Source organism: Limanda limanda, chromosome 21 (assembly GCF_963576545.1).
Source record: "Limanda limanda chromosome 21, fLimLim1.1, whole genome shotgun sequence".
In the NCBI taxonomy this organism is placed as follows: Eukaryota; Metazoa; Chordata; class Actinopteri; order Pleuronectiformes; family Pleuronectidae; genus Limanda; species Limanda limanda.
This window is the reverse complement of record NC_083656.1, coordinates 1300052-1326995: the sequence shown is the minus strand read 5'-3', so window position 1 is coordinate 1326995 and position 26944 is coordinate 1300052. Positions and strand designations below refer to the sequence as shown.

Below are 26944 nucleotides of genomic sequence, written 5' to 3'. Positions count from 1 at the left end.
GCACATGAACAAAGTTCCTGCATCTTTTATAGTTGTGTGTTTTCTCTCTTGTCGTTTGTTACCGTTTGTATACGAACCATTCCGTCGCCACACCCCCCCCCCCCCCGCAGCGTTTTCTTATCCCCCCCCCCCTTTTTGTTGTTATTGTTTATTGTTTCTATGGTGACGGTTCGAAAAGCTGTGAAGACGACGGCGACTGATCCAGAAGTGAAAAGAGAATAAAGAGCAAAGCTTGTTTTGAAGACGCACTGTGTTCCTCTTTGTGTTCACTGCAGACACACAACACACAACACACAACTCACAACACACAACTGTTTACGTGTCTCCCTCCCCCCCCCCGGGTTTAACTGTGAGGGATGGATGGAGGGGGGGAGGGAGGGATGGAGGGGGGGAGGTCCAGGCTGCGTGTCGGTGCGTGTGCCCCCCCCCTCCTGTCTGTCATTATGGTGATTCAGGGTCTCACCACATAGAGAGAACTACCTGGAGGAGAGGGGGGGGGGGTCTCTCTCTCTCTCTCTCTCTCTCTCTCTCTCTCTCTCTCTCTCTCTCTCTCCCTCCTCTCTCTCCCCCTCTCTCTCTCTCACCCCCTCTCTCTCTCTCCCTCCTCTCTCTCTCTCTCTCTGTCTCTCTCCCTCCTCTCTCTCCCCCTCTCTCTCTCTCACCCCCTCTCTCTCTCTCCCTCCTCTCTCTCTCTGTCTCTCTCCCTCCTCTCTCTCCCCCTCTCTCTCTCTCACCCCCTCTCTCTCTTTCCCTCCTCCTCTCTCTCTCTCCCCCCTCTGTCTCCCCCTCCTCTCTCTCTCCCCTCCCTCTCTCTTTCTCTCCCTCCCTCTCTCTCTCTCTCTCTCTAGCTCCCTCCTCTCTCTCTCTCCCTCCTCTCTCTCTCCCCTCTCTCTCCCCCTCCTCCTCTCTCCCTCCTCTCTCTCACCCCCTCTCTCTCACCCCCTCCCTCTCTTTCCCTCTCTCTCTTACCCCCTCCCTCTCTCTCTCTCTCCCTCCTCTCTCTCTGACTCTCTCTCTCTCTGTTTCTCTCACCCCCTCTCTCTCTCCCTCCTCTCTCTCTGTTTCTCTCACCCCCTCTCTCTCTCTCCCCCTCTCTCTCTCTCCCCCTCCCTCCTCTCTCTCTCCCCTCCCTCTCTCTCTCCCCTCCTCTCTCTCTCCCCCTCCTCTCTCTCTCCCTCCTCTCTCTCTCTCTCCCCCCCTCATGCTCTGAAGGGGGGGGGGGGGGTTGACCAGTTGCAGCTGTTGCTCATTTCTCACTCGTCCCGCCTCACAGAGCTGAGCAGTCACTCCACTTCTCTGGATGAGCAGCAGCAGCAGAGTGAGCTGAACTTCACAGGGAGAAGTGTGTGTGTCTGTGTGTGTGTGTGTGTCACAGGGAGAAGTGTGTGTGTCTGTGTGTGTGTGTGTGTGTCCATCCCGAGGGGACGAGCGAGCCCAGCGAGCAGAGAGGACCCTCTCCTGGTGAGAGGACACCGACTTGTTAGAGTTCTTTTGTGTTCTGGTGATGTCTGTGCAGAGAGATCACTGGAGGTCATGCTCTGTCTCTCCCCCCCCTCTCTCTCTCTCACTGGAGGTCATGGTCTGTCTCTCTCTCTCCCCCCCCTCTCTCTCTCTCACTGGAGGTCCTGATGCTTGTGACTTTTCTCTCCACACACTAACATTGAGCTCTGTAGTCACCGCTGTAGACTCTGTGTCGTCTGAGTTTATCTCTGGATCTCTGCAGCTACACATGTTTTCCACTCCTTCTCTCCAAGAAGAACCAGCTCTCACAAAGCTTCAGGAAACCGATCCCTCACACTGAGCATGTTTGACTTCACGCAGCTTCATTCAGCGACTCCTCCTGAGGGTCGGGGGGGTGGATGGAAGCTCCACACTTGAGTTTAGAGAAGTTCAGAGAGCAGATTTCAGCTCCCGGCCTCAGGCTCTGTTTATCACACTCCTTACAAAGAGGTGAGGAGTAGGGGGGGGGTGGGGTGCTCAGAGTGTATGTTAATGTTCTCCGGGGGCTGAGAACTTGTGCTCGACCTCAGGGCGGTGGACCAGGCGGTTTCCTGTAAGATAGACTGTGTGACTTCCTGCGTTTGTTGCAGATGACTCTGAGTTTTCAGTGTGAACACTTTACTTTCAGTTGAGTCTAGTTTGTGGTTTTCCTCTCGTGTGTCAGGAGAGAACAGTGAGAGCAGAGGATTGAGAAAAGGATTGAGAAAAGGATGTGAAGAGGGTGACCCAGCGCTTTGCTTTCACTTTGCTTCATTAAAAAGGGATTATTTCAAACTGTGTTGACACTGAGAGATAAAGTTTCCCCCCCGAGTCTCTGCCCTCGTTCACTCTCTCTCTCTCCTTCTCCCTCCCACCGAAGCCCGGAGTGGAGCCCGGATCCTGTCGAGGGACCACAGCAAACTGTCCTGAGCCGGACAGCGTCCCCTCCTGTCTCCTGTCTCCTGCCTCCTTGGTCTCTGTCCTCTGCCTCCGGGTGGAGCGAAGGGCAGGGCACGCAGCCTGGGTCATGAGGAAGCTGGTTCTTGCCGTGGTGACCGCCGGCTCCCTGCTGTGTGTCTACATCCTGTGTGTGAACCTGGAGGAGTCCTGGTCCATAGAACCTATGAGAAACTTCCATGGCTTCAGCCAGAAGCCCAACAGGTGGGTGACGAGTTCAGACAACTTGAGGCCAAAAGGTCAAACTGAGGCACAGAGATCCGGACGTTTAGTCCCCAAAACTCTGAGCCTGCGTTTTTCAACCAGATAGTTTCCTTTAGAAGAAATTCCATCATCTCAGTTCGTAACTTTCTGGTGAAGATTTGAACCAGAAGGTTACGAACCAGAACCTCTCCAGGGTAATTTTCATTCAACAACATTAAACAACTGAACATACAAAATAAACCTGATGAGCAAACTGACCTGTGTTTGCTCGAGTGGTTTGAAAAGTGTGGATGACCTTGAATTACAAACTGGCTGGTAAACAGACACCAGGATTGTTTACATACAAGGGAACAGGATGTATGTTGTGAATATGACAGGAACCAACGTCACTGTAATTATTTATGATGAGAGTTGAAGTCCAGAGACGCCTTTGTGACGACTCACTGAGCAGCTCATTGTCTTTGGTTTGTGAAACTGGAGAAGATGGATTTCATCCGTTCACTTCTTCCTCTTCCTGCATCTGTCTGTCTTCAGCTTCAGTCTAAAAACCGGCTGCACTTCCTCCTTTTTTTAATCTGATGTAGACAAACACACAATCAAAGTAAAACTGAGGAGTTCTTTTGAAATGAAATGTTTTACAGTCCAGAAGCAAACCAACGGTTCTCTCATTGGTCGACAGCTGAGGAGAACAGGAAGTTTTCTCCAGAACAGGCTCCAGGTCAGATTCAAAAAGGCTGAAGGGTAAAACACTCAGATCGTGAGTTGTATGAAAAGTCACGTGTTCCCCTGTAGTCGTGTGACTGTGGTTTGGACAGAGGAGCCACAGAGCGCTGCCCTCCGGAGGTGGTCTCTCACACGTGTGTGTGAAATGTAATCCTTGTCATTAACAGGCACTGCTCCAGCTTTAAAAGCCTGCAGGTCCAGATAAGATGCATTAAGACGGGGGGGCTGTTGCTCAAAGGTCTGTTTCAGACAGGAAATGGAGAGTTTGTGTTCAGGGAGCAAAGGTCTTCACATGAAACAGCTCCTCTCTGATCTGAGACTCTTCCTCTCGTCTGATGCAGGAAAGCTCACGTGTGAAATGGACATTGGAGACTTTTGCATTTAGAAAATATGTTTTTTTCTTGTTTAAATCTAATGAAGATTTTCATCGACCTCATTAACACAGTTTGTCAAAGTGTGTGAACACAGATTCATGTGCATTATACTCAAATGTCTGGTGTGCAACTTACACTAATATCAATTCTAATATATACAACCAAATCCAGAAGGATGTGCTGAGGTGCAGAGAACGCTGAAGATATAGATGTTTAGTTAATGGAGCTTATTCTGATTATTAAATCCATCACTATCTCTTCACACGTCAACAAGTTCTAGTTCCACTTTGTGTCTCAGTACCAGACTCTGAGCAGACAGCAACATCTGCTTTGTCTAATAATAAAGAGCCAATCACAGCGAAGCTGAGCGTAGTGGTCACCTGACACTGCAGCTTCCTTTTTGTCCGATAATAAACTGTGTCAGATGTCACGTGGACGTGAGCCTCAGCGTGAAGACACAACAAGCTCGGATACAAGACACAGAGAAACCAGAAAGACACAAAGAGCAAAGAGACACAAAGTTGACACAAAGTGACCTTAAAAGAGACACAAAGAGACACAAAGTGACCACAAAGAGACACAAAGTTGACACAAAGTGACCACAAAGAGACACAAAGTGACCACAAAGAGACACACGAGAATAAGTCTTGTGTGTCTCTACCTGTCTTTGCCCTGAGGCCTGTTTTTCTTGCTGAGGTCAACAAGAAGAAGAAAACAAGGCAGAAGTTTTTAAGTGATGGAGGACAAACATGAGATCTCGTCTCCTCCCGATATTGGTTCTATCATGGTCGTCATCATATTTCATCTGAAGCTGGTGACACCCTGTGAATTATCCAGAGTAAACACATGATGCAATCGGTTAAATCAAAACATGTGTTAACTGGGAAAAAACTAAACAAACAACATTTATTACAGATCAAGTTATAAATTAAATTTATATAATAAACTGTTGTAATGTAAATGTACTTCTAAGATATGTGCAGTCAGTCAGTTAAGCATTAAGACCAGGAACCATCCCAGTACCTGCAGCCTGTTGATCATTCATTTGATTATAAGATAAGACCTGAGAATTATTATGATGAACAAAGCTCCCTGTGTTTTAAGGCTTTCTGTTAACCTAAGTTATGTTAATCACACAGAGTGGGATTGGTTTCTTCTCAATTCACTTTCGTCATAGAACCAAAGAAGTTGATTTGATAAATTCCTTGACCTCCCGGCCTCATGCAGCATGTGTCTCTGTCTCCACAGCAGCTCAGGAGCCTCTGAGGAGCGTCTGGACAGAAGGAGCAGCAGCTCAGGAGCCTCTGAGGAGCGTCTGGACAGAAGGAACAGCAGCGAGCGGTGGAGCCGGCCCTCCGCTGCCTCCACCCGTCACCCTGAGCTCTCCTCTGCAGCCGCTCCGCCTCCAGCCTCAGAGACTCAAACAGCCGCTCGCTCCACGTCCAGGTCTGAAGCTGTGGGGGGGGCCCGGAGCAGCACCACAGGCCCAACACCCCCCCGGTCCACTGAGTCTCCCTTCATCGGAGACGCACGCTACCTGGGTGAAGACGTCCCTGCACAGACGGTGAGTTCTCCTCATGTCCAAACCTCCACCCGACAGTCTCCTTACATTCAGTCACACACTCATTGATATCAGATCCCTTAATGTGCCGGATTCTTTTCTTCAAGATCCAGAAACTATTCCCCGAAAAACTGTGAAAACGTTTTCTCTCCCAACGTTAAAGAACAGCTGAATATACAAACCAAACCTGATGAGTAGATTGACCTGTGTTTGCTCTCGTGGTTTGAAAAGTGTTGATGACCTTGAATGACAACAATGAGAACAGACACCAGGATGTTTGCTTTTCCACATACGTCTGCCCTATGTACATTAAATTATCAACATGACAGGAACACGACATCACTGTAATTTTTGAAAAACAATCCTGCAGTGCCACCGCCTCATGATATGATTCGATTCATGAAAATTTGTTCAGTAGTTTTTCTGTCATCTTGTTTACAAACAAACAAACCATGGTGGAGGTTATGAAATCTGTGAATCATGGTAGAAAGTCATTCCTTGTATATAAACACCTGGTTGTCATCATGATGCAGCCAGAGGGCGGGGCCTCCGTCCACTGGGCGGGGCGGCTCCTCAGGGAGTGTCTCACAGAACATGGAGTCATGGCTCAAAGAACATTAAGATTAAGATACATTTATTTGTCCCACACACATGCACAGACATGCACAAGCACACTCTCTGCTGTTAACCCATCTGGTGCAGGACACACAGAGCAGTGAGCAGCCATGTACGGCGCCCGGGGAGCAGATGTTGGGGGAGTAAGGTGCCTTGCTCAGGGGCACTAGACAGGGTAGGGAGAATCCTCTTGGATTTTTGGACAGATCAGTCCAGGTTTGTCTTTTTGTTGTTTCTCCGTGGAGTCGAACCAGAGACGAACCAGAGACCTTTTCTGCTCATAGTCCAAGTTTCTGCCACTAGTCCACCGCCTCTCCAAGTCCAAGTCAGGAGTCATGGCTCCTGAATGTCTCACAGAACATGGAGTCATGGCTCCTCGAGGCTGACGCTGTTCCTCCGTCGGCTCCGCGCTGCCTGAAGCTGCGTCATCCACACATGTTGCATCATCGGGGGGGAAATAACAGGATAAGAAAACACAGGAGATGAAATGAGACCGGTCTGTGAAAGTCTCCAGAGAGAGAAGGTAATGAAACGATGAGTGCGTGTGGTGAAGCTCACAGGTTTCATGTGGATTCCTCATCATGCTCACGCTGAGGTTCTGCTTGAAACACATTTTAATGGATCAACTCCGTTCAGCTGCAGTTCTTTAATACTTTTTAATATCCTATACCTAGTTTTGTACAGGGCCAGAGTTCTCACAGGTTTACATTTGCTGGAATAATCCAGTTATCTTGTGTAGTTTAAGGTTTTGAGCATTTCGATGAGGAGAAGATTCATAATGGATTCTCCAGGCGCAGATGAACCCAGTCAGAGAGAAACATTCCAAGTTTCACGCTCTGTCCTCCTGGTTTTATCTTTCATTCATCAGCAAAGTGTTTCCACACAGATCTATAAATGCTCTGATTCCTTCTCTCTGGCTAGAATCAGCCGTTTCCATCCTGTCGTCAGTGGGTTCTGTCCCACACGTGTCATTCCTGGATCATATTCTCCCAGTGAGTCTGGAGGTTTGAGTCTGGAGGTTTGACCCTGAGGCGGCTCGCCCTCTTCAGTGCAGCGTGCCAGGCTGCGTGGTCGCTGCTCGTGTGGGACGTGCACTCACTGAAGTCCTGCAGGGTGGAGATAAGATGTTTGTGCTTTGATAACAACATGGTGGCCTGGTCTCCTCCTCAGAACTGCACTGACGGCTTTAGAAGCCGAGTCGCTCAGACACGATTTGGGGGACGGTTTCTGAGGCGACTCCCGGTCGTGCAGTGGGCCAATCACGTGAGCCGAGAGCAGTACGAGCGTCTGAGTCAGTACCAAGGACCTCATGGCTGGGGGGGGGTCGACTACAACTGTGAGTGTTCCTTTCATTTATTCATTTTCCACTGGATCTTTCATCCCTGTTGGTTACGACTCTGTGTCCTCTACCTGGTTCCTTATGGGCTCAATTCTAAGAGAAATATAAGAAGAACAAAAGGTATCGACCAGTGTTTGAAACGCTGTGTTAATGTTGATTGAGGTGATTTTACAGTGTGTTCATTAAGGATCTAATACAATCATATCAAAAAGTGTGTATAGACAGTGAAGGTTCTCCAGAGCCGACACTGTTCCTTCATGTTGTGTTTTCTAAGATTGTTGTTATAGATATTCATACACATCCAGACAGAAGATAGAGAGTGTTGTGGATAAATGTCAGAGGAAACGTGTGTTGAGACAGTTGAGGCTTGCAGCTTCCTGTGTGTGTCTGTGTGTGTGTCTGTGTGTGTGTGTGTCTGTGTGTGTGTCTGTGTGTGTGTCTGTGTGTGTGTCTGTATGTGTGAGCCCACGTGCAGCCGCAGGGTTTTTCTTCCTTTCAGACCAGTTTCAAATAACTGAATCTGAGGGCGGACGAAATTACACAGACACAAGAAATAACTCAAAAAATTAAAGAATCTCTTGTTCAGCCGAGTAAATCTTTCCCTGATTATTCAAAGACCCGACATGAAGATGAATTCTGTTTGTCTGTGTGAGCAGTGGTGCTGGAAACTCTCTCCATCCTCAACTCCTCCGCTAACCGGCAGATGCTGGACGACTGGAGCAGCCGCAGCAACGGGTCGGCGTGTTCCCGCTGCGCTGTGGTGGGCAACGGGGGGATCCTGAAGGATTCTGGGAAAGGACCGGAGATCGACAGCCATCACTACGTCTTCAGGTACAACGCTCACTTTCCAAACTTCTGTATTTGGGTAGAAAAACTAAATAAAATCAACAAAATAATCATGAACTTCATAGACTCTGGTCTGGAGTTGGTTGAAAAGCAATGAAAGTGGATCCATGACGATCGGCTTCAGTCGGACTGTTGTGTGTTTGCTGTTCTGACTGAAGGAGACTTCACCGAAACCTGTTTTCATCCCTGTGTGTGTGTGTGTGTGTGTGTGTGTGTGTGGTTGTGTGTGTGTGTGGTGTTCAGGACCAACGGGGCGATCCTTAAGGGCTTTGAGCAGGATGTGGGGTCTCGGACCACCCACTACACCTTCTCCACCAACACCATGATGAACTCCATGAACGCCTACGGACCACTCGGCTTCACCGGACCGCCGATGTCTCAGGTCAGGACCGCAGACAGGACGTCTCTCCTAGTGGTGAGATCATGAACTAAAAGACGTGTCTGCTGCTCTCCGACAGGAAACCCGATACGTCTTCCTGCCGTGCAACGAGCGGGACTACCTGCTGGTGAAGGCTGCAGCCACGCACGCCGCCGTGGAGCGAGGGTCTGAGCGAAACAAAGAGTGAGCGTCCATCACGAGTAGGGTTGCAAAGGGGCAAAAGGGGGAAAATTTCCACGGGAATATTAAGCTCGGGAATTTGGGGAATTTTGAAAAAAAAAAACTATGCAAATTAAACACTGAGCAATAAAAACATCATTCAAAACTCTATTTTAAAGATGTATGGAACGTTGAGTTTCAACCCTCCACTGGTCATTCTTCCATCACATGCACAGATAACTCCCAGCATGCTTCACTCTACAGCAGGGCTACTGAGGCCTGCTGTAGAGTGCAGGACTAGTCAGGTAAGTTTCCATGATATTACTGGGAAAATATATTAGCATGCTGATTGAGGATTGTTCATCTGTTCATCTAGACTATTTCCATTCATTTATCCATCAATTGTAAAATATGTTTACAGACGATTCCAATTGTTTGGCTAACTATTTATATCTCTGGCATTGCATTAGTGTTTTTTTACAAACATTTTTCTCATCTTATTCTACAGAACAATGCCACGTGCACTCTCTCATGTGTGGAGACATTTCACCCCATCCAATGTAGAAGGAAAGGCTGTGTACATTTGCAAATACTGTGCAAAGACCTATGTTAAGAATGACACAACGATGCAGAAGCATATAGTCAAGTGCCCAAAGTTTCCTCAGGGCTCAAATCAGCCTATGACAAAACAAAATGTTTATGTTTATGTCAGTATATGACAAGGTAAATACAGTTAGTATAAATTACCCACAACATTTCCAGTTTATTCCCGTTAATTCCCGTATATTCCCGTTAATTCCCGTTAATTCCCATGGAAAGTTTCCAACTTTGAATATTCCCGGAATTTTGCAACCCTAATCACGTGTGACTTGTGTTCAGACTTTCTCTTGTCGAGCGTGTTTCTGTGAGTAAAGAAGTCAGGGAGCTAAATCCAGGTGTTTGAGACAGAGGCTGAAAAGAGGATCTGCAGGAGAGTCGGGTGTTTTCATCATTCACCACATGAAGGTTCTGGGTTCGAATCCCGGCTCTGCCCGGGTGTTTCTGTGTGGAGTTGCATGTTCTCCTCATGTTTGCGTGTTTTTCCAGCTCCACTGTGGACAGTGTGTGAGTGATGGATCTGATTATTTAACAAACTAAGAAACTGGTTCCACTTCCACATTCACACTTTCTCCAGTGTCTCACTCCTCGCTGCTGTCGAGGGAAATGTCCCCCGAGCACTTTGTCCTTAATCACACGTCCTGTTTTCTTAGTGTGGGAGGATTCTGTGGTCTTTGAGTGACGTTGTGTTTCCTCCACAGTCCCAAGAGGTACTTCGGACAGGATGTGACAGCGGAGAAGCTGAAGATGTATCATCCTGACTTCGTCCGTTACCTCAGGAACAGGTGAGCCAATCGTCTGCAGGTTGTGAAAAGCTCGGCTTGCGTTTCAAAAGGCAGGAAATGAGAATAAAAGAGCAACAGCGGTCGTGTGGGAGGAAAGTTTCAACACAGAGGACGATGGTTTCACTTCATCTTTCTGCACTTTGTCCTGACGTGACAGATTTCTGTTTGTTTCAGATTCCTTCGATCCGGAACTCTGAAAACTCAATACAAGAACATTTATCGCCCCACGACCGGCGCTGTGATGCTGTTGGCGGCGCTGCACTCCTGCGACCAGGTAGCTTTCTCTCTCCTGTCAGTCTGCACGTCTCCGTCGGTCCTTTATTTCCCACAGGACACGGCTGCACCCGCCTGAGAGCGTGAGAATGTTTTGACTCTCTGCGGTGGCGGCCTTGTTGAGGCACGTTGTGTCTGTCTGACATCGTGAGGCCTTGTTTACTTGCAAAGATTCAACTGTGAAATACCACAGGATTTGTTAGATCATAAAATCTGTAAAAACTGGCTTTTCCTGCCGTGAACTTGTGGGAGAGACAGAGATCCAGGCGGAAGAGCTCGAGTCGGAACATGATAAACACAGATCTGCCTCAGATTCCTGCTTCACTGTCGTTTCCTCTGTCGATGCAGGTGAGCGCCTACGGCTTCATGACCCCGGACTATAAGAACTACTCTGACCACTACTACGACAAAAAGCACCACCCGGTGGTCTTCTACGCCAACCACGACATGGGCATGGAGCTGACTCTGTGGCAGCAGCTGCACCAGGCCGGCCTCATGAACCTCTACATGCACAAGTGAATTCAGGTCGACAGGAAATGACATCATCGGGTCAAGCTACGAGCACGAGGAGGCAGGAAGTCGGTTCATGATTCTCTGAACTGACCAAAGTTAGCAAGTAGCAGAAGTTTTTCTTTTTAACGAAGGAAACTATATATTTTTAAATGTCAGCTGCTGTGATTGTTCAGAAATAAGATTTAGTTAAATCTGAAACGTTTTAATTACATGATCCCAGAGAGCGAGGAGTCAAACTGGATAAACAAACAAATATTCAAGATCCCCAGAGGATAAATCTACTGATTTCTCATGGAGCGCCATCTTCAGTTCACTTTTTTAATTTTGATTTTTTTAAATTTGGAGATTTTTATTGGGAATGAAATATCTCCACAGTTGTGAGATCATAGACTTCAAAGAAAGATGGACGACATGTCTCTACTTCCTAAATTTCCCTCAGGATCAGTAAAATATCAATTCTATTGGATCAAGACGTCTTTATAACATCAGGTAACTAATTAAAACCGACTGTATCAGAAGCACTTAACAAACCTCAGGGTGCTGGAACCGCCTGGAAAGACCGAAGCTTTCATGAGGGTTTGATGTCAGTTTTTAAAACCAGTTTCCATAATTGTCCTCTCACTTCAGTTTCTATCCCTGAGGTTGTAATTAAAACAGGAAACAGGCGTCAACGTGCTCTCAGCTACATCACATGGGATTGTGTCATATTTAATAATCATTTATAACCTATTTATTTGTATTCAGACTGTAACCAGGGACCAGAGTCTTAAACAATCAATGTTTGGGCTTGAATCTGTTTTAAAAATCAGAACGTTTTCTTCCTTCACAAATCACACACACTTTCTGTGTGTGTTTACTGTACGACGGTGGATGGGAACACAAATCAAACCTCTGTGATGGTGAAGCTTTCTGGGACCTTTGGCTTTGTTCACTTTTAGGGACTTAACTTATTTTTCTCTGGTTTTTCCTCTTTTGAGCACGTTTTAATACGAGGTGCCTCAACGGGACGACCCACACTTCTGTGCCTTCTTAATGTGAATCAGTAACTGAGGTGTTGATTCAGGACGTTTCCACGACGACGGCCGCGGCCTTTTCTCTGTGTTTGGAGTTGGAGGCCGTTGCCAAGGACTCGTCTGGAGGAACGTGCTCGTTCACCTCACCTGGACGCCGCTCTGAGCCGGGACAATGAAGGTCCAAGTTCATCATCTCAAACTGAATTCTATCATTTAATAGATGTTTTCATGATGTTCGAAGCATTGACGAGAAACTGTAAATCTGAGGGAAGAAACCAAAGACTCACTGGAAATCAGGGGATCATTTGAAATGTATTTTATAAGTAAAACATGTGAAAAAACGTGTTTTTACGACGTGTCGCGGGATGAAGGGGAAAGCTTTGTTGTGCAATTTCAGATTTTTATTATGACCTTTTTTTATAATCTGTATGAAAGTAAACTGTGATTTTATCTCTGGGTTTGTGTTTTTTAATTTCTTGATTTTAAAAACATTGATTTTACATGTTCTGATTAACTGACATGTGCTTTGAAACTCTGAGGAGACGTTTTGTGTGAATTAATATTTAACACATCTAACTGCTTCTGTAACTTTCAAGGACTTCACAGTGGATTAAAGCTTAACATGCAAGATGTATCATTTGTCAATAAGTAACAGAAATAGTTACACAAAGTTTATTGCAAGAGAATCATTTGTCAACTAAAAGACATTTGGTCACAACCTTCCAATCAGAATCAGGAGCACAGACGCAGTAAGAGGACGATGAATTCATGTTTCTCCCGACAAACGTCAAGTTAGTGGAAATCCGTCCAGTGGTTTCTGTGTAATTCTGCTTTCTGTCCAACATCACATCACAAGAAGTCCGACTGCAACTGTGTGCAGAAACTTTTAAAACCAAACTTTCAGATAAACACACTCGGATGTTTAGTTTTGGACACGTGAAGGTCACACACGTTTCCTTTGTCTTTAACAAACCGATGAAGACCTCAGCCCTTGAGGAGGAAGAGTCATTTCAGGGAGCTGTGGTATGCAGGGCCTCTCTCTCTCTCTCTCTCTCTCTCTCTCTCTCTCTCTCTCTCTCTCTCTCTCTCTCTCTCTCTCTCTCTCTCTCTCTCTGTAAGAACACACATGAACCACATGACCTCTGAAGCCTACGAGGCGTCGAGGGAGGTGCAGAGATCCAGATGTGGCTGGATGTGGCCTGGGAGGAGGGGGGGATGGGGGGGGGGCTGCACTCACCAAGTCATGACTCAGGGTTTTGCAGCGATGCCAACATGTCTGGCAGCAGCATCACGTTACAATTGCCCGCTGCAGTGGGTTGGTAACGTGGAGCCACCGGCCCGAGGGACCAGGCCTGCTCCTGACTGGAAGAAGAACAGATGCATGATGGGAAAGGGTCAGATCATCAGTTTGCATGTTGTGGAAAAGTTTCAGCACAAAGTTTCCCATCAGGGCAGAGCAGTTTTTCGAGGATGATGCTGAGGGTGCGGCAACTGTAATGTTCCAAATTAAATATACATAGATGTATTCATGTATTATTTGTTTCCGTGGCAACAGGTTGATAATTAACGTCGGTCATCATGTTCCAGTGATCTCACTATGACATCAGTGTATTTATACTGAGATGCAGCTCTATAGAATCTGAAATGTCGGTTTCTTCCTCACATGAAGAGTAACGAGCTGCTGACACCTAGTGGTGAGACGAGGTCGGTGCAGCTTCGTCTGCGTCTCCAGCCTCGATCCACGCAACACAAAGTTTTGGCACAATATTGTTGTTATTGTGAAAATCTCTTCCACTAACACAAGGTGCTGATGTGATGTGAACAGTAAGAATCTTTAACCCAGAAGCACTGAAGGTCTTTATTAGAAAGTGAAGTACCTGATCAACATGGCATCAACATTTCAAACGTTATAAAACCCAGAACAATGTGATTTATTCATTTCTGTGTTTTGGTAATAATATAGAATCTGTTCACACACACTCAGGAAACATCCAGTGAGCAGTTCCATGACAAGACTTTCACTTTCACTCTTTGTACACTTCTCTCTGCCTCAGTCCCTGGGGCTCAGCTGGAGGAGCTGTGTGGTTTCAGGAGTCTTCATCAGGTCTCGTCTTCCTCTGTCGCTCACATGCTGGAGAGCAAGTAAACTCTGTGACGTCTGTTTCTTCTCCATCATCACCATGTCTGAGAACTCTGTAAAACAAGTGTGTGCTATTATTCATTCATGGCGACATGTCCTGAATCAGTCCTACAGTTCGAATCTCAACCTTTTCCCCTCAGCCCCTATGGAGGACCATACATGACTTAAGCAAATAAATAAATGTGGAAATAGATAAAGAAATAAATGAATACATGTGGACATAAATACAGAAGTAAATGGATCAATGTGTTGAACTTATTCCCACATGTATTCCAACTTTTAATTATTTAAAAATTTATTTAATTCATCATTTAAGTGTACTTATGTAAATGAGGTAGGAGGTCCCAAACTCAGTCTCGAGCAGGATTGGTTAGCCCCTATGAGAGGTTTTTATTAGAAATATGAAGCATTACTTTTAAAAATCTCTCCATCACTCCAGAGTCTAGGAGTCATGGCAACAAAGTATTTCTTCATTTGGTTGAAACAAGCGCTAAACGAGGACGTGGACATAAATCCATGTATTACTTATTTCAATAGCCCCCCATAGACTAACAAAGAGCTGCAAGTAGATGCACTGTATGAATGTGTGTGTGAATGGGTGAATGTGAAACTGTACTGTAAAGCGCTTTGAGTGGTCTTCATCAGACTAGAAAAGCGCTATATAAATACAAATCCATTTACCATTTATTCTCAAAACATCCCACACACACTTTCCTCATCCTGCTGCTGTAGCTGATGCTAGACGACAACTTAGGATGAAAACACTGAAAAGCTTCCAAAGTGTCAGTCGTCATTAAAGTAAAAAAACATGTTGATTTTGACCTTTTTATCGGATCTGTTGAAGATAATAGAAATAGCAGATAACAGAATTCTTAGAATCAGTGCAGGTTCCTACTTGATCTGGTTCTGACGTCTTCCTCCCTCTGCTCTGACGTCTCATGTAATCCAGGAACCGGCTGTAGTGGAAGTTTCCTGCAGAATCATGAAAGATGTCGTCAGGCCATGAAACCCTCACCATGACTCAAACATGAGGTCACTTTATATCAGGAGATAAACCATAAAAGAAAATGGTACGAGAGACATTAAACTATTTCTTTAATTTTCATTTCCTTCCTTCCTTTCCTTGTTTCACTTTTTCTGTTCTTCCCTTCTGGTTTCCTTGTTTAAATTCTATATTCTTTCTGAGCTTCAGTCTTTTCCTCTTCTGTCTCTTTCTTTCCTTTATCCATCATGTCTCATTTCTCATATTTCTCTCCTTCTCCTTATCTGAATCGAGGGTGGAAGGATAGACGGTGTCAAACAGACTCAAACATCACAGCTTACAGGCGAAGGCACGAGTGTGGATGAAAGTGCACATGTGGATCAGAGGCTCTGAGATGAACTGGGAGGTTTCAGGGATCAATCAGTGCAGAGTTCCTCATGCTGAGGTGGGTCATGGATGTTCTGGGTCTCCAGCTTCATAATGTCTGTCAGCCTCAGAGGACTCGTCGTGTCAGGAGTCAGCACACGGCGTCCGGCTGTGTGTGTTGTTGTGGGTCTACGTGTGCAGTGGATAAGTGGATCAGTTGTGTAACCAGCGGAGCAGAGGCTGTCTTCACTCTGTGAAGGAGCATGAAGCAGCGCGTTGCTCGCTTCTTTCATCATTCTTCTTCTCCTCTTTCACTTCACACGCACACATTTCACTCCATCATTTGCACTTCAAGACGTCTCTTATCAAGCGGAGCTTTGTTCTCGGGCCAGAGGTGAGACCGACGCCTCACATCACACAAGCCACTGAGCTCTGAGCTCCTCCACGTTCTGAACCGACTCCTCAGCTCGTTGGACAAATTAGCATCAAGAAGATAAAATAGAAAATGATTTGAAGATTATTTAAAGCAGTTCGGAAAACACTGGAAATCCTCAGCAGATAGATCATCCCCTTGTCTGTCTCTTATATACAGGAAGGAAGGATCCACCAGTGGCCTTGCACCTGTATCGGAAAAATGACTTGGTGTAGTGGAAAATAGCAAAGTGTGGTTGAAGACTATTTGATAGTTGAAGAGTAACTCTTTGCAGACCTGTCTAAGACTCCATGACCTTAAATGTTTATGACCTGAAACCTGTTTGACCTTTCTATATACCTGTTTGACCTTTCCATTACTTATTGACTGTCCAAGGAACCCAATAGAAGCATGTAAATCATTTCTTCTTGTCCTTCGCTTCCTGTCTGAATCTACCCTACAGAACCAGTCTGAACTGGCTCAGGCAAACAGCCTTGTTCTCCTGAATGAGATCTGTGCATGTGACTGTTCTGGATCTTCACTCTGAGATCCTTGTGACTCTCTGTGTTGATCCTTTCTGCAGAAAGCACGTTATTAAATACACGTAGATAACTTTAATGTTTCCAGACTCTTGTATCTCCAGATTTCTGTCACACACCTGTCTCCCTCTCCCCCACGGAGCCCTTCTCTGCTGGGGTCCTGGCTCCTCCTGCAGGAGACACCAGCCGTCTCCTCTGACGCTCCAGGACAATCAGTGATGAGGTTGAAGTGGAGGACAGACGCCCGAGTGGGGGGGTGAAGCAGAGGCCATGAAGTCCTGGCACGGCGCTGGAGGATTATTCACAGTGTTCAGTGCGTCTGGGATATTTCTGCAGCGTCAAAGTTATACAAGTCAGTTCTGAACACATCAATGCTGCAAGATTTCATAAATAACCCGAGACAGTGCAGATATCAAACCCACTTTCAGTTCGTCCTTCATCTCGTCAAGTTCCATCATCTCACTAAAAGACTTTTAGCTTCGTCTCTCGAGGTTAACTTTCAAATAAAAGTTTGACGGGAGAAAAAGAACCAGCCTGAACCAGAGAGACAGCGAATCCTCAGGAGATTCTCCCGAGAGTCTGAGACACAACTTCACACTCAGACTTTTCTAATCCATCGTCCTCTCTGAACTTATATATGTTTTTACACTGTTTATATTTAATGGTAATCATATATTTAATCTAGCAGCTTAAAAGCGGCTCTCATCAGGTTCCCTGATTGGCTGCTGATGTCTCGTGGCCTAATTGAAACTGACTCCACTCGGCTGAGGCGTGCACAGCAGCGTCCTGTCAGTGTGTGTGTGTGTGTGTGTGTGTGTGTGTGTGTGTGTGTGTGTGTGTGTGTGTGTGTGTGTGTGTGTGTGTGTGTAACACCACTGTGTTGTGTGTGTGAAACGATGTTGAATCATAAACAACCTCCACTTTGATTCCTGCACAGTCCAGAGGAGAAAGACCCAGAGCAGCAGGACTGAGGAGCACGAAGCTTCAAGCATGTGACATGAGGATGTGCAGCTTTTATTAAATCTGTTAAATCAAGTTATTAAATGTCACAACACCTGTTTTTCTTACTTTTCATATCTTGCTTTTTTCCTCGAGAAACGCTGGAGACGTCTCAAACTCTGTATGAATGATTCTGTTTGAGTCCTGAAGAGGGCCGAGTGTTGCTCGGGTGCAGAGTGACCCGGACTCCAGAGGAGGAGCTGATGGAGTCGGGCCTGAAGCTCCGGGCCCCTGAGGACCGCTCTGAATTATGGGATAAGAACAGAGATGGAGTCAGGTGGTCTGATGGCTGTGTGACAGATTTCTGCTTCCTTCAACACAAAATGGAGGAAACCTTCAGCCTGATCTGATCTTTGCAGGTTTAATCAGCAGGATATAAATATTAAAGCACATTCATAAACTGTATTTAACCTAACGCTCATCACGTCTGGTGTGAGAAGTGACTGGACAACGATTCCCTCGACAGGCGTCTCGCTCCAGAAACCTTCTTACCTCCTCCCTTCTGTTTCCAGGGAAACGGCAGACATGCAACACAGGGTATCAGAGAGCAGGATATGTTGTGATGAGACGGAGAAACGAGAGCGGAGGAGGAGGAGGAGGAGGAGGAGGAGGAGGAGGAGGAGGAGGAGGGGAAATATTTAGGAGGAATATTCCTCTCAGAGACATCAGCTGTTCAAAAATAGACACTTGTTTGTGACCGTGTGCTTCCAGCTTCTTCCTCCTCTCAGTTCTTCTTCTGACTGTGAAGAAGCTTCCTCTCTCCTCACGTCTCCACAGATTTGATGGTGAACAAAGGAGGTGATGAAGGTTTAGATCCGACTGTGATGTGATGGTTTCTGTGTTTGTCTTTGTTCCTCCATCTCTAACGGTTAGAAAGGTCCCAGGTCTTAGAGAATCCTCCACAAAGACTGAAGCAACATTAAGTGTCTCAGTGGACAAATGAAGCTTTTGATTTGTGACCCGTAGACTTTATTTAAATCTTTCTTTGGGTCAAACCCTACAGAATGTAACTCTCCTCTCGCTCAGTGTGACCCTAAAGGATCCAGTCCCTTAAGATCCTGGAAAATATTTAAAAAGTTGAGTGTGTGTAATTTGGTGCAGATCAGAACAAGAATCCAGATCTGAATTTAAATGTGGTTTCATTTAGAGACTGTTAGATTCATGAAGGAATTCACTGTCCACTGTTGATCTGACAAACAGGGAAGTGAACACATGAATATAAAAAAGCATTTTTAGTTTGTTTCTTTGTGAAGATTCATCTCTGTCGGGACTTTTCAGCCATTTGCTTATGAACTTCAGTCACATTGTGTTTTTGAACCACGACTCTTCATGTGCAGCCACTTTAGGATCCGCTGTCAGGCTGGAGAGACTTTACCAAATCCCTGCGTCTTCATGACGGTTTATAATAAACGACTCATTACATAACTCCTGGTGCCTCACAGAGCCGGGGGCACGGGAGCCGGGAGGATTTGTGCTCGGGCAGATCTTTTGTTCTTTCCTGGCAGCTCAGTCTGTGACATTTTCCTCTCTGCGTGGGTGAAGAATTACAATCAGAGTAGATCCACAAGGAAAAGTTGACTCCCTCAGCCGCCAGGAATCCAGTGTGATGGGAGGAGAGGAGGAGGAGGGAGGAATGAAGGGAGGAGGAGGGAGAGGATGAATGCTGCCGGGTGGGGGAGGGGGCCTCACCGGTCATGTATGAACAGAAGGATTAGAGAGGATAGTCGCTAAGTCACTGTGTGTTTCCCCCGGTGTTACATCACAGAGTGTGTGTGGGAGAGAAGGCTTCACACGTCACATCTGAGGAAGAGGAAGCTGCAGGTTCACACTCACTGAGATCTTCCCTCAGACACGTTCATCTTCATATTAGAAATAGATTTGTCTTTTTTGTTTGGCTGCAGAAATAGATTCTTGCTTCTCCAGCTCCAGCCTGTATATTTCAGTCAGCTGAGCTCCTCCTCCTCCTCTTCCTCCTCTTCCTCCTCCTCTTCCTCCTCCTGCAGACTGAGCTCCACACATTTCTGTTTGGACTCGTTAGCGAGCAAGATGGCGCTGTTGCTGTCAGCACCTCGGACAGCTCCCCACGCAGAACGGAGCGCTTGATTTGTGAACCCTCGAGTGCCGGCGGGTCTCAGCTCCCGGGAGGATGTGACCGCGTCTCCAGGTGTGTGCGTAAAGCCGAGAGCTTCTGGATCCGCTCCAGCCTCCTCCTCCTCTTCCTCCTCTTCCTCCTCTTCCTCCTCTTCCTCCTCCTGCAGCCACAATCTCCACATCCAGAGGAGCAGAATAAAAAGCAGGCCCCGCAGTGACCGGACACCGGAGGATGCGTGTGCGTGTGCGTGTGAGCCGAGCCTCGGCGGGATCCAGCGGGATGAAGGTGCGCGTTGAGTCCCGGAGGAGAAACGAAGCCGAGCTGCAGATCTAGTGTCGCTGAGAAGATGGAGAAGATGGAGAAGATGGAGAAGATGCTGCTGCTCCTGCTGATGTCTTCAGCTCCCGGGTCTGCCCTCAGCTCCCACTTCAGCTCAGGTGAGACCACAAGAACCCGCTGGTCTCCTGGACATAATGTCACTGTTCATCCCCTTCTACACCCCCCCCACCCCCTTACCTGCAGCTCCTAGGTGTGTGTTTGGTTTTGAATGACAACAACACAGGAGAAATGATCCTGATTTAAATGTGTTGGTATTTTCCTTTAATCAAAGTTAAAGGTGCAGTACGTGTGCAGGTGAAAGGGAAGGTGGGCAACAGGGAGGTGGGGGGGGAATAGTCATTGTTTCTCACATCATGGTGGAATAATCTCATTATTATGATGCAGCATAAGCATCGACTGGCCTGTCACTCCTGGGGGTTTCTATGGCAACAGAAAGGTGCAGCAGTCTGTGACGATAATGTTTAAAAAGCCGTGAATCCCTCATTTTAGGGGAAAGAAAAGCTTAAAAAACCGTTGTTTGTTTGTCCTCAGCATCGGAGATATGAAATTTTAACGTTTTATCTGACTGTATGAATATCAATCTGACACGTTGTCTGTTTGAATTCGTCTCAGTCAATAATCACAAGTTACAGAACAAGTGATTCCCTGAGGAGGAAGAGGCTGAGTTCCTTTAGGTGATGTTGGAGTTCATGATGGAAGCTGCAGTTTCCCACTTTGTGTCTGTATGTGTTGAATGAGCGTTCTGATATATAATATATAAGGCAAGAAAGAGAATGAGAGAGGTGGGGGGGGGGGCTGGTTCTGACTTGGACTGCGTTAAAGCAGCAGTACGTGTAAAAGTGAGAGATGAGAAAAGGGAGCAGGACTTCTCCAGTAAGAGCTGGAGGAGGTGATGGATGGAGGCAGATTGTTTCTCACGTGGTGGAGATCATTGCAAATAGCTGGTTTTCTCCATTATTGTTATTATTATTATTATTATTAAGCATAAGCAGATACCGGCTTATCCTTCAGTTGGTTTCTATGGCAACCAAAAGGTGCGGCACTAGATGGCTTTGCATCTTGTTTCCATCCGTGGACACTTGAAGTGAGGATACTGACGAGTTCCCTTATGATTGTCGTCAACACGAACCTCACATGTCGTCTACTTCATCTGATCCAGAAGCTTCATCTGATCCAGAAGCTTCATCTGATCCAGAAGCTTCTTCTCATCCAGAAGCTTCATCTCATCCAGAAGCTTCATCTCATCCAGAAGCTTCATCTGATCCAGAAGCTTCATCTGATCCAGAAGCTTCATCTGATCCAAAAGCTTCATCTCATCCAGAAGCTTCATCTCATCCAGAAGCTTCATCTCATCCAGAAGCTTCATCTGATCCAGAAGCTTCATCTCATCCAGAAGCACCCGACCGTGTCTCTCCTGCTCTGATCCTCAACGCTCCTCTAACGCCCTCCTGCCCTTTTCAAAACACATTCATCGAATTCCACAAATCTCCCGTTGCAGTGTTTTTCCGTCTCTGCAGCCGTCGGCTCGGACCAGATGAAAAAAACAACGCTCTCCCTCTCTCTTCTCTTTCCGCTGATACAGAGAATCACAAGAACAAGAATCTTTGTACGTTTTCTGTGAAATGTTAAAATCCAGACACCGAATTCAAATCACGTTTATTTAACCAGGCAACATTTGGTTTCATCAAAAATCCTCCATTCCAGTTTTCCATTTTTAACTGAAATTTAACTGTGTTGCACTTTTCCATCTGTGCAAAGATTCAGGAAATGCAGGATAGAGCCGACAGTATTTCTGTCCACAGCTGTTCAGTTTGATATCAGCCGCTCTAAGTGCTAAATGCTCTGAGCTCGACTGGATATCAGAGAGAGGACTTCTGGATTCCCTGATGCAGCTGCATGAGGATCGACTTCCAGGGAAACTTAGTGTTTCAATCGTCTTCATTGAGGCTTTGATATTTTTACTGACCGAAATATTCCAAGTAAACGTTTGTTGCTCCTCAAATCAAGCTGAAAGGTTTTAAATGTGTCGTACATCACTTTGCAAACCTCTCACACTGAGTCTGGTTTCCTTGGATACTTTGTGGTCTCCATGTTCCTCATGTTCGCTCTGTTGGTTTGAACAGCTGATCGACTGGTGAAGAGTTTAAAAGGTTAAAGCCAAGAAGAAGCAGTTTTTTAAAGAAATAATGGGAGATACAGTTTGTGACTCTGTTGAATGAGCATCCTGGTATTTTCAATAACAAGATGTGGATGTAAAGACTGAGAATGAGAAGAGGAAACAGGAAAGTCACTACACATAAAACAAGACATGAAATGGAAAGAGAGACAGAGGTGGAGGAAGAGACTTGTCCTGACTTGAATCTTGTGATGACCGCTGTGTGGAGGGCGGGGAGAGGATGACATCACAGGCCAGGAAAGGCAGGGCTTGGTATCAGTGGTGGTGGTAGTGGTGGTGGTGGAGGGCGGGTTTACTGGAAGAGCTGGCTGGATTCCCAGGGCAGATTATCCATTTCAAATTTCTCAGTGGGTTCCTGGCTGCGCATCCGGCAGCACACTCTAATTATCCGGGCACAGAACAGACGGAGGACGTGTTTGGAGGCTCGGCTCCTTCGTTCCTGAGGACTCCACTGAACCACCAGGCCCAGGAGGACCAGGAGGACCAGGAGGACCAGGAGGCCCAGGAGGCGCAGGACACAGGCAGGGAGCTGCAGGAGCAGGTACACCTGGAGGAGAGCCTCAGTTTGCTGCTTTACATCAAGTAGAAGGTGTCAGCTGGACCCGTCATACAGAGACAGAAACTGCAGTGGACTTAGAGAGAGTGAGGAAGAGGAAGATTGAGTGGAAGCATCGTGTGTTGTTTATGTAAGTTCACTAGATGGAGAAGGGAAGCAGGCAGAATAAAGTGCGTTCCCTCGGCAAGCAAAGGCTCAAATCTAATTGTGGCCATTTACAGAAGTTGAACAAGCTCATAAAAAGCTCCGTCCTCTGATCTTCACCGTGGAAGCAGCTCACTCGGATCTGAGGAGGCTGAGGTGGTCGTCGCTGAGCAGAAGTTGTTTTTCTGGAGTTTTCTCTGCAGTGTTTTCAGTTTGAGCAGAGCAGCTTTAACAAAACACAATCGTTCCTGCATTGAAAGGCCCAGAGTGTCTTGAGGGAGGCTGATGTCTCTGATTGCTAATAGCTTCTGCACTCTCTCTTAAGTGTGTGTGTGTGTGTGTGTGTGTGTGTGTGTGTGTGTGTGCGTAGGCTGTAAGAATCATGGGGAATAAAAGCCTCTGATTGCTTAGAAGTATATTTATGATCAACACACTCTCACTCGTCTGTCTCCACCTCTTTTAAAGTGAATTTCAAACAGTTGTGTCTGAGGAGAGTTCCTGTGAATGAAGAAGCAAAACATTTGCATGTTACAATTGATTGGAATAGTTTTATTGAACAGCTGCATTAAAACACAGTAAATAACCTCACCTGCAATATACAGAAACATTAGAAAAAGGGCTGAAACTAAAATACTAAAGTATCTTTTGTTCTTACTCAATCACAGTTTGACAGAAGCAAAGCTGACGTCTTAATATTTATTAAATAACTCGATGGCTATTTCTAAAAAATAATCTCATGTTGTCAGTCCTGGAAAAGCAAAGGCATCTTAATGACATAATAATGATATTTAATTCTCTATTGATCGGACGTTAGAACCCTGCAGCCCGGCAGGATCTGGGGACTGAGGAGGTTTCTTAAAGGCACTTGATCTTCCTGCTGAAGGACACGCTGCCTACTCACTTCATCCCTTTGTTGCCACACAGAAACGTAGCTCTACGCAGAGTGAGTCACTATGTGGACCTGGACGATTCAACGTGATCCTTTTGTTTGTAACTGTAACACGTAGATTTATACTGGAACTCAGTTAATTCAAAGTTCTGGTGTAAATAACAAACACAGACGCCCGTTTGTTGAACTGGAGACTGGAGGTGAAACAGTGTCGTACTGAGCAGCAGGTCCCAGTAAACATCAGTCAGACATTTTATCAATGTTTTAGTGTCTTTCACGTGGACATTCGTGTCAAAGTTAGTTTTTATGCCGATGATATAAAACGTTTCATTGGAGTTTGAGATTGTAAATGTGTTGTTTATCGTCCTTCATCCTTTAAGAGTTGTTTTATTTGCTAACTTCTCTGGAACAAGTTGGAAACTCGTTATATTTTCATTGTTGCAGTTGTTTCTTCTGAATCCGCACAGTGATGGTCTCTGTTGATAGTTCGGCCCGGGCAGAGATTTCCAGCCTCTCTGCTGCTGTGATGTCTGATGCAGGGTTTCTGCAGTAGTGCCCTTCAGCCAGGTTTAGCATGGCCAGCTCCAGTTGCCCTGGTTCAGGCCTGACTAATGGGACGGATGATGGAGTGCGACAGCAGTCACCTGTTCACATCTCCTCTGAGCTGCGGCTCTGGTCTCCCTCTTAGCGGCTCCAGGTCACAGTGAAAGTCGAGCTCGTTTAGAGAGATGTTGTTGACAGAATACACACCAGGTCTAATGGCTGCTTCACCCTGTGAGTCAGCTGAGAGCGTGAATCTGAGAATCTGAGCGAACAGGAATGTTTCTCTATCATGTCGCGTCTGTGTTGGTGTTTCAGCACCATGGACAGCTCTCATAGTGAAAACTCAGAGGGAAGAATAATGTTCATTAATAGAATAAATCAAACTATTTAGACAAATTTATATTTATGTATAACTACACTGTCACTGTAATAAGTGATTATGGAATGTTTTAAATGTATCAATTGAGTAAGAGCTGTAAAAATCCCTGTTGTATAAACTGTGAATCGATGATAACACGTGAAACATGTGTTCAGAAGGTTTCCTTAGTTTACTGCCTCCAGATAGAAGACAAGGTCATTATAATCATTAGTGATTGTACAGTCAAAGTGTTGAACTAATATTAACAGATATGATTAAAGATATTTGAGTGTGTTGGGCTCATTAATGCAGATGATTCATAGGAGTTGTGCTCAGATTGAAATAGGAGGATTCAAACAGAGTCTTACGTCGTGATGATAAACAGAGTTTTGTGTATCGGCCACTGAGGATAGTATTTCAAATGAATCAGCAGGACTGATTGATGGCATTATGGGATGTGCAGGAAAGTGGTGATCTACCTCAAGGACCCTGTGGAGAGTCTTTTTTCAAAAAAACTTTAAAGAAAGAGCATATTGTATTCTATAGAAAAAAGGTTTATTGCTTCCCCTGCTCTTTTTCCATGTTCACCAGCTGCTGCAGCTTCACCTTCTCTCTCTCTCCAGCTGCTGGGTTGCAGCATTTCTTGGCAACTGTTTCCTGCAACTGTAATTCTGCAGAATAGTTTAAAACTGTGGGCAGGAATGTGTGTTGTGTTACCTGCCTGTATGTGTATGTACTGTATGTACTGTTTGTACTGTGTGTACTCTATGGACTGTGTGTACTCTGTGTACTGTGTGTACTCTATGTACTGTATGTACTGTGTGTATTCCATGTACTGTATGTTCTCATAAAGCCGGAGACTTGTGCCTGTATTTCATGGAATATTCCAACACACACAGTCTTTGATTATTTCTAAATTCATAATGATCCCATTGAAGCTGAAAATGTCCCATAATAGAATATCAATCTTCTGTGTCACTCACCCGACACAGTGGCTGTAATATTCCCGTGTCATCACCTGCTGCTCCCTGAGAGCAGGAGCCATTTCAAAACTCTGTCTTCGGTGGAAGCGTCTCCCTCACACGTCAGGATCCTTTTACATAAAACAGCCTGAAAAACAACCTGTTCTCTGGATGAAATCATTATTTATTCATCACCTCTGTATTTTCATGTAATTACGCTCGTTCTCCAGGAGAGCTTTGATTTCCTGGTTTGTTTTTGGCCTCTCAGCTGCGGCATTGATGATGAATTGATTTTCTTCGGAGGGAAACACAGTCAGAGACACATCCAGCTATCAGCCTTGCTTTGTTCAGTGTGTTTGCACGAGAGACGCTCGTCCCTCGACTCGAGGAAACAGTCAACAGATGAATGAGCTCTGCTCCGATCGGGGAACATTTGCAGATTCAATCACTTCAGCCAGGCTGTTGATTTATTTAGATCCTGTTGTTTCCCTCTGTAGATTCAGATTTTTCCTCTTGTGTTTCTCCTCCTCTGTGTCCGTGTCCTCATGTAATTCCATCTCCATCTCTCTGTGGCTGTGAGCTGGAGGCCCTCCCAGTCCCTGCAGTATTACAGCAGGCTGTTAAACTGTGATTTAGAGGGATTCTTTCCTGGCCGTGCTTATGGCTGAGAAATGGGGTGATTGGTTCAGGGGTTCAGAGAGAGAGAGAGAGAGAGAGAGAGAGAGAGAGAGAGAGAGAGAGAGAGAGAGAGAGAGAGAGAGAGAGATGATGTTGGTGCAGGGATGAGAGTCAGAGGGAAATCACTTTCTAGTAGAAGAGCTGGTCAGATGTCCGGCTCCTGGATCAGCTGACCCACCTGAGCACCAATCACACGTCCTCTCACTCACATCTGGCTCCATGAGTCACGTTGGGCTCATTTCCACTGAAATCTGAAACCAGTCTCATGTTTAAACTGGATCCTGTGACTTAATGAACCTGCTGAAATCTTTGCTGCAGCTTGTTTCCACATATTGAATCAGTGTGGATGTTTTTTTATTTACTCTCAGATGAAGTCAAGCAGAAGATGCTCGTCTCCAGATCGATTCAAGCTTTATTGTGAAATCTTCACATAATTGAAAATGTTAAAAAATATAAACCACACCCACACAAATCTCTCTGATCACAATAAGGACACAATTACATCAAACCCCCGAAACTGAGAATAAACTTATTGTGTATTGTAGTGTATTGCATCACGCTTCACGTCCGCTGTGATCATGTGCTCCTCGTATAGAAATATGATTCATAGATAACAATTTAAAACTTGTTGGTTCAGCTCGGAGGTCGACCTGTGAGGTCACCGACTCCCCCACCCGTCCTGAGGAGCTGCCGTATGCGTCAAGTAGCTTCAACACAGCAGATACTTCCACAGACCGTCTCCATGGCAACGCATCTCACTGCATCATTCTTCACGCCTCAGTTCATCGTTTCAGAGTCTGTGGTCACATCAAGGTCTGAGCATGTGAATAAGACCAGTGTCTGTCTGTCTGTCTGTCTGTCTGTCTGTCTGTCTGTCTGTCTGTCTGTCTGTCTGTCTGTCTGTCTGTCTGTCTGTCTGTCTGTCTGTCTGTCTGTCTGTCTGTCTGTCTGT

At 45.8% G+C, this 26944-nt stretch overlaps 1 protein-coding gene across 3 annotated transcripts; it reads left to right on the top strand.

The window, feature by feature from the left end:
- The first annotated feature begins 1266 nt into the window (after positions 1–1266).
- On the top strand, positions 1267–12273 carry st6galnac (ST6 (alpha-N-acetyl-neuraminyl-2,3-beta-galactosyl-1,3)-N-acetylgalactosaminide alpha-2,6-sialyltransferase). 3 transcript variants are annotated; one of them, XM_061095329.1, is made up of 10 exons: positions 1267–1318; positions 2360–2640; positions 5028–5301; positions 7084–7249; positions 7909–8083; positions 8342–8480; positions 8557–8660; positions 9935–10018; positions 10193–10292; positions 10640–12273. In XM_061095329.1, exons 1-10 carry the CDS (start codon positions 1301–1303, stop codon positions 10808–10810), a joined length of 1512 nt encoding a protein of 503 aa, XP_060951312.1. In that variant the 5' UTR covers positions 1267–1300; the 3' UTR covers positions 10811–12273. The 3 variants fall into 3 exon arrangements, with proteins under 3 accessions (XP_060951312.1, XP_060951311.1, XP_060951313.1); XM_061095328.1 differs by having other exon boundaries at positions 4986–5301; XM_061095330.1 differs by lacking the exon at positions 1267–1318 and adding an exon at positions 1416–1461 and having other exon boundaries at positions 4986–5301.
- Positions 12274–26944: the final 14671 nt, after the last annotated feature.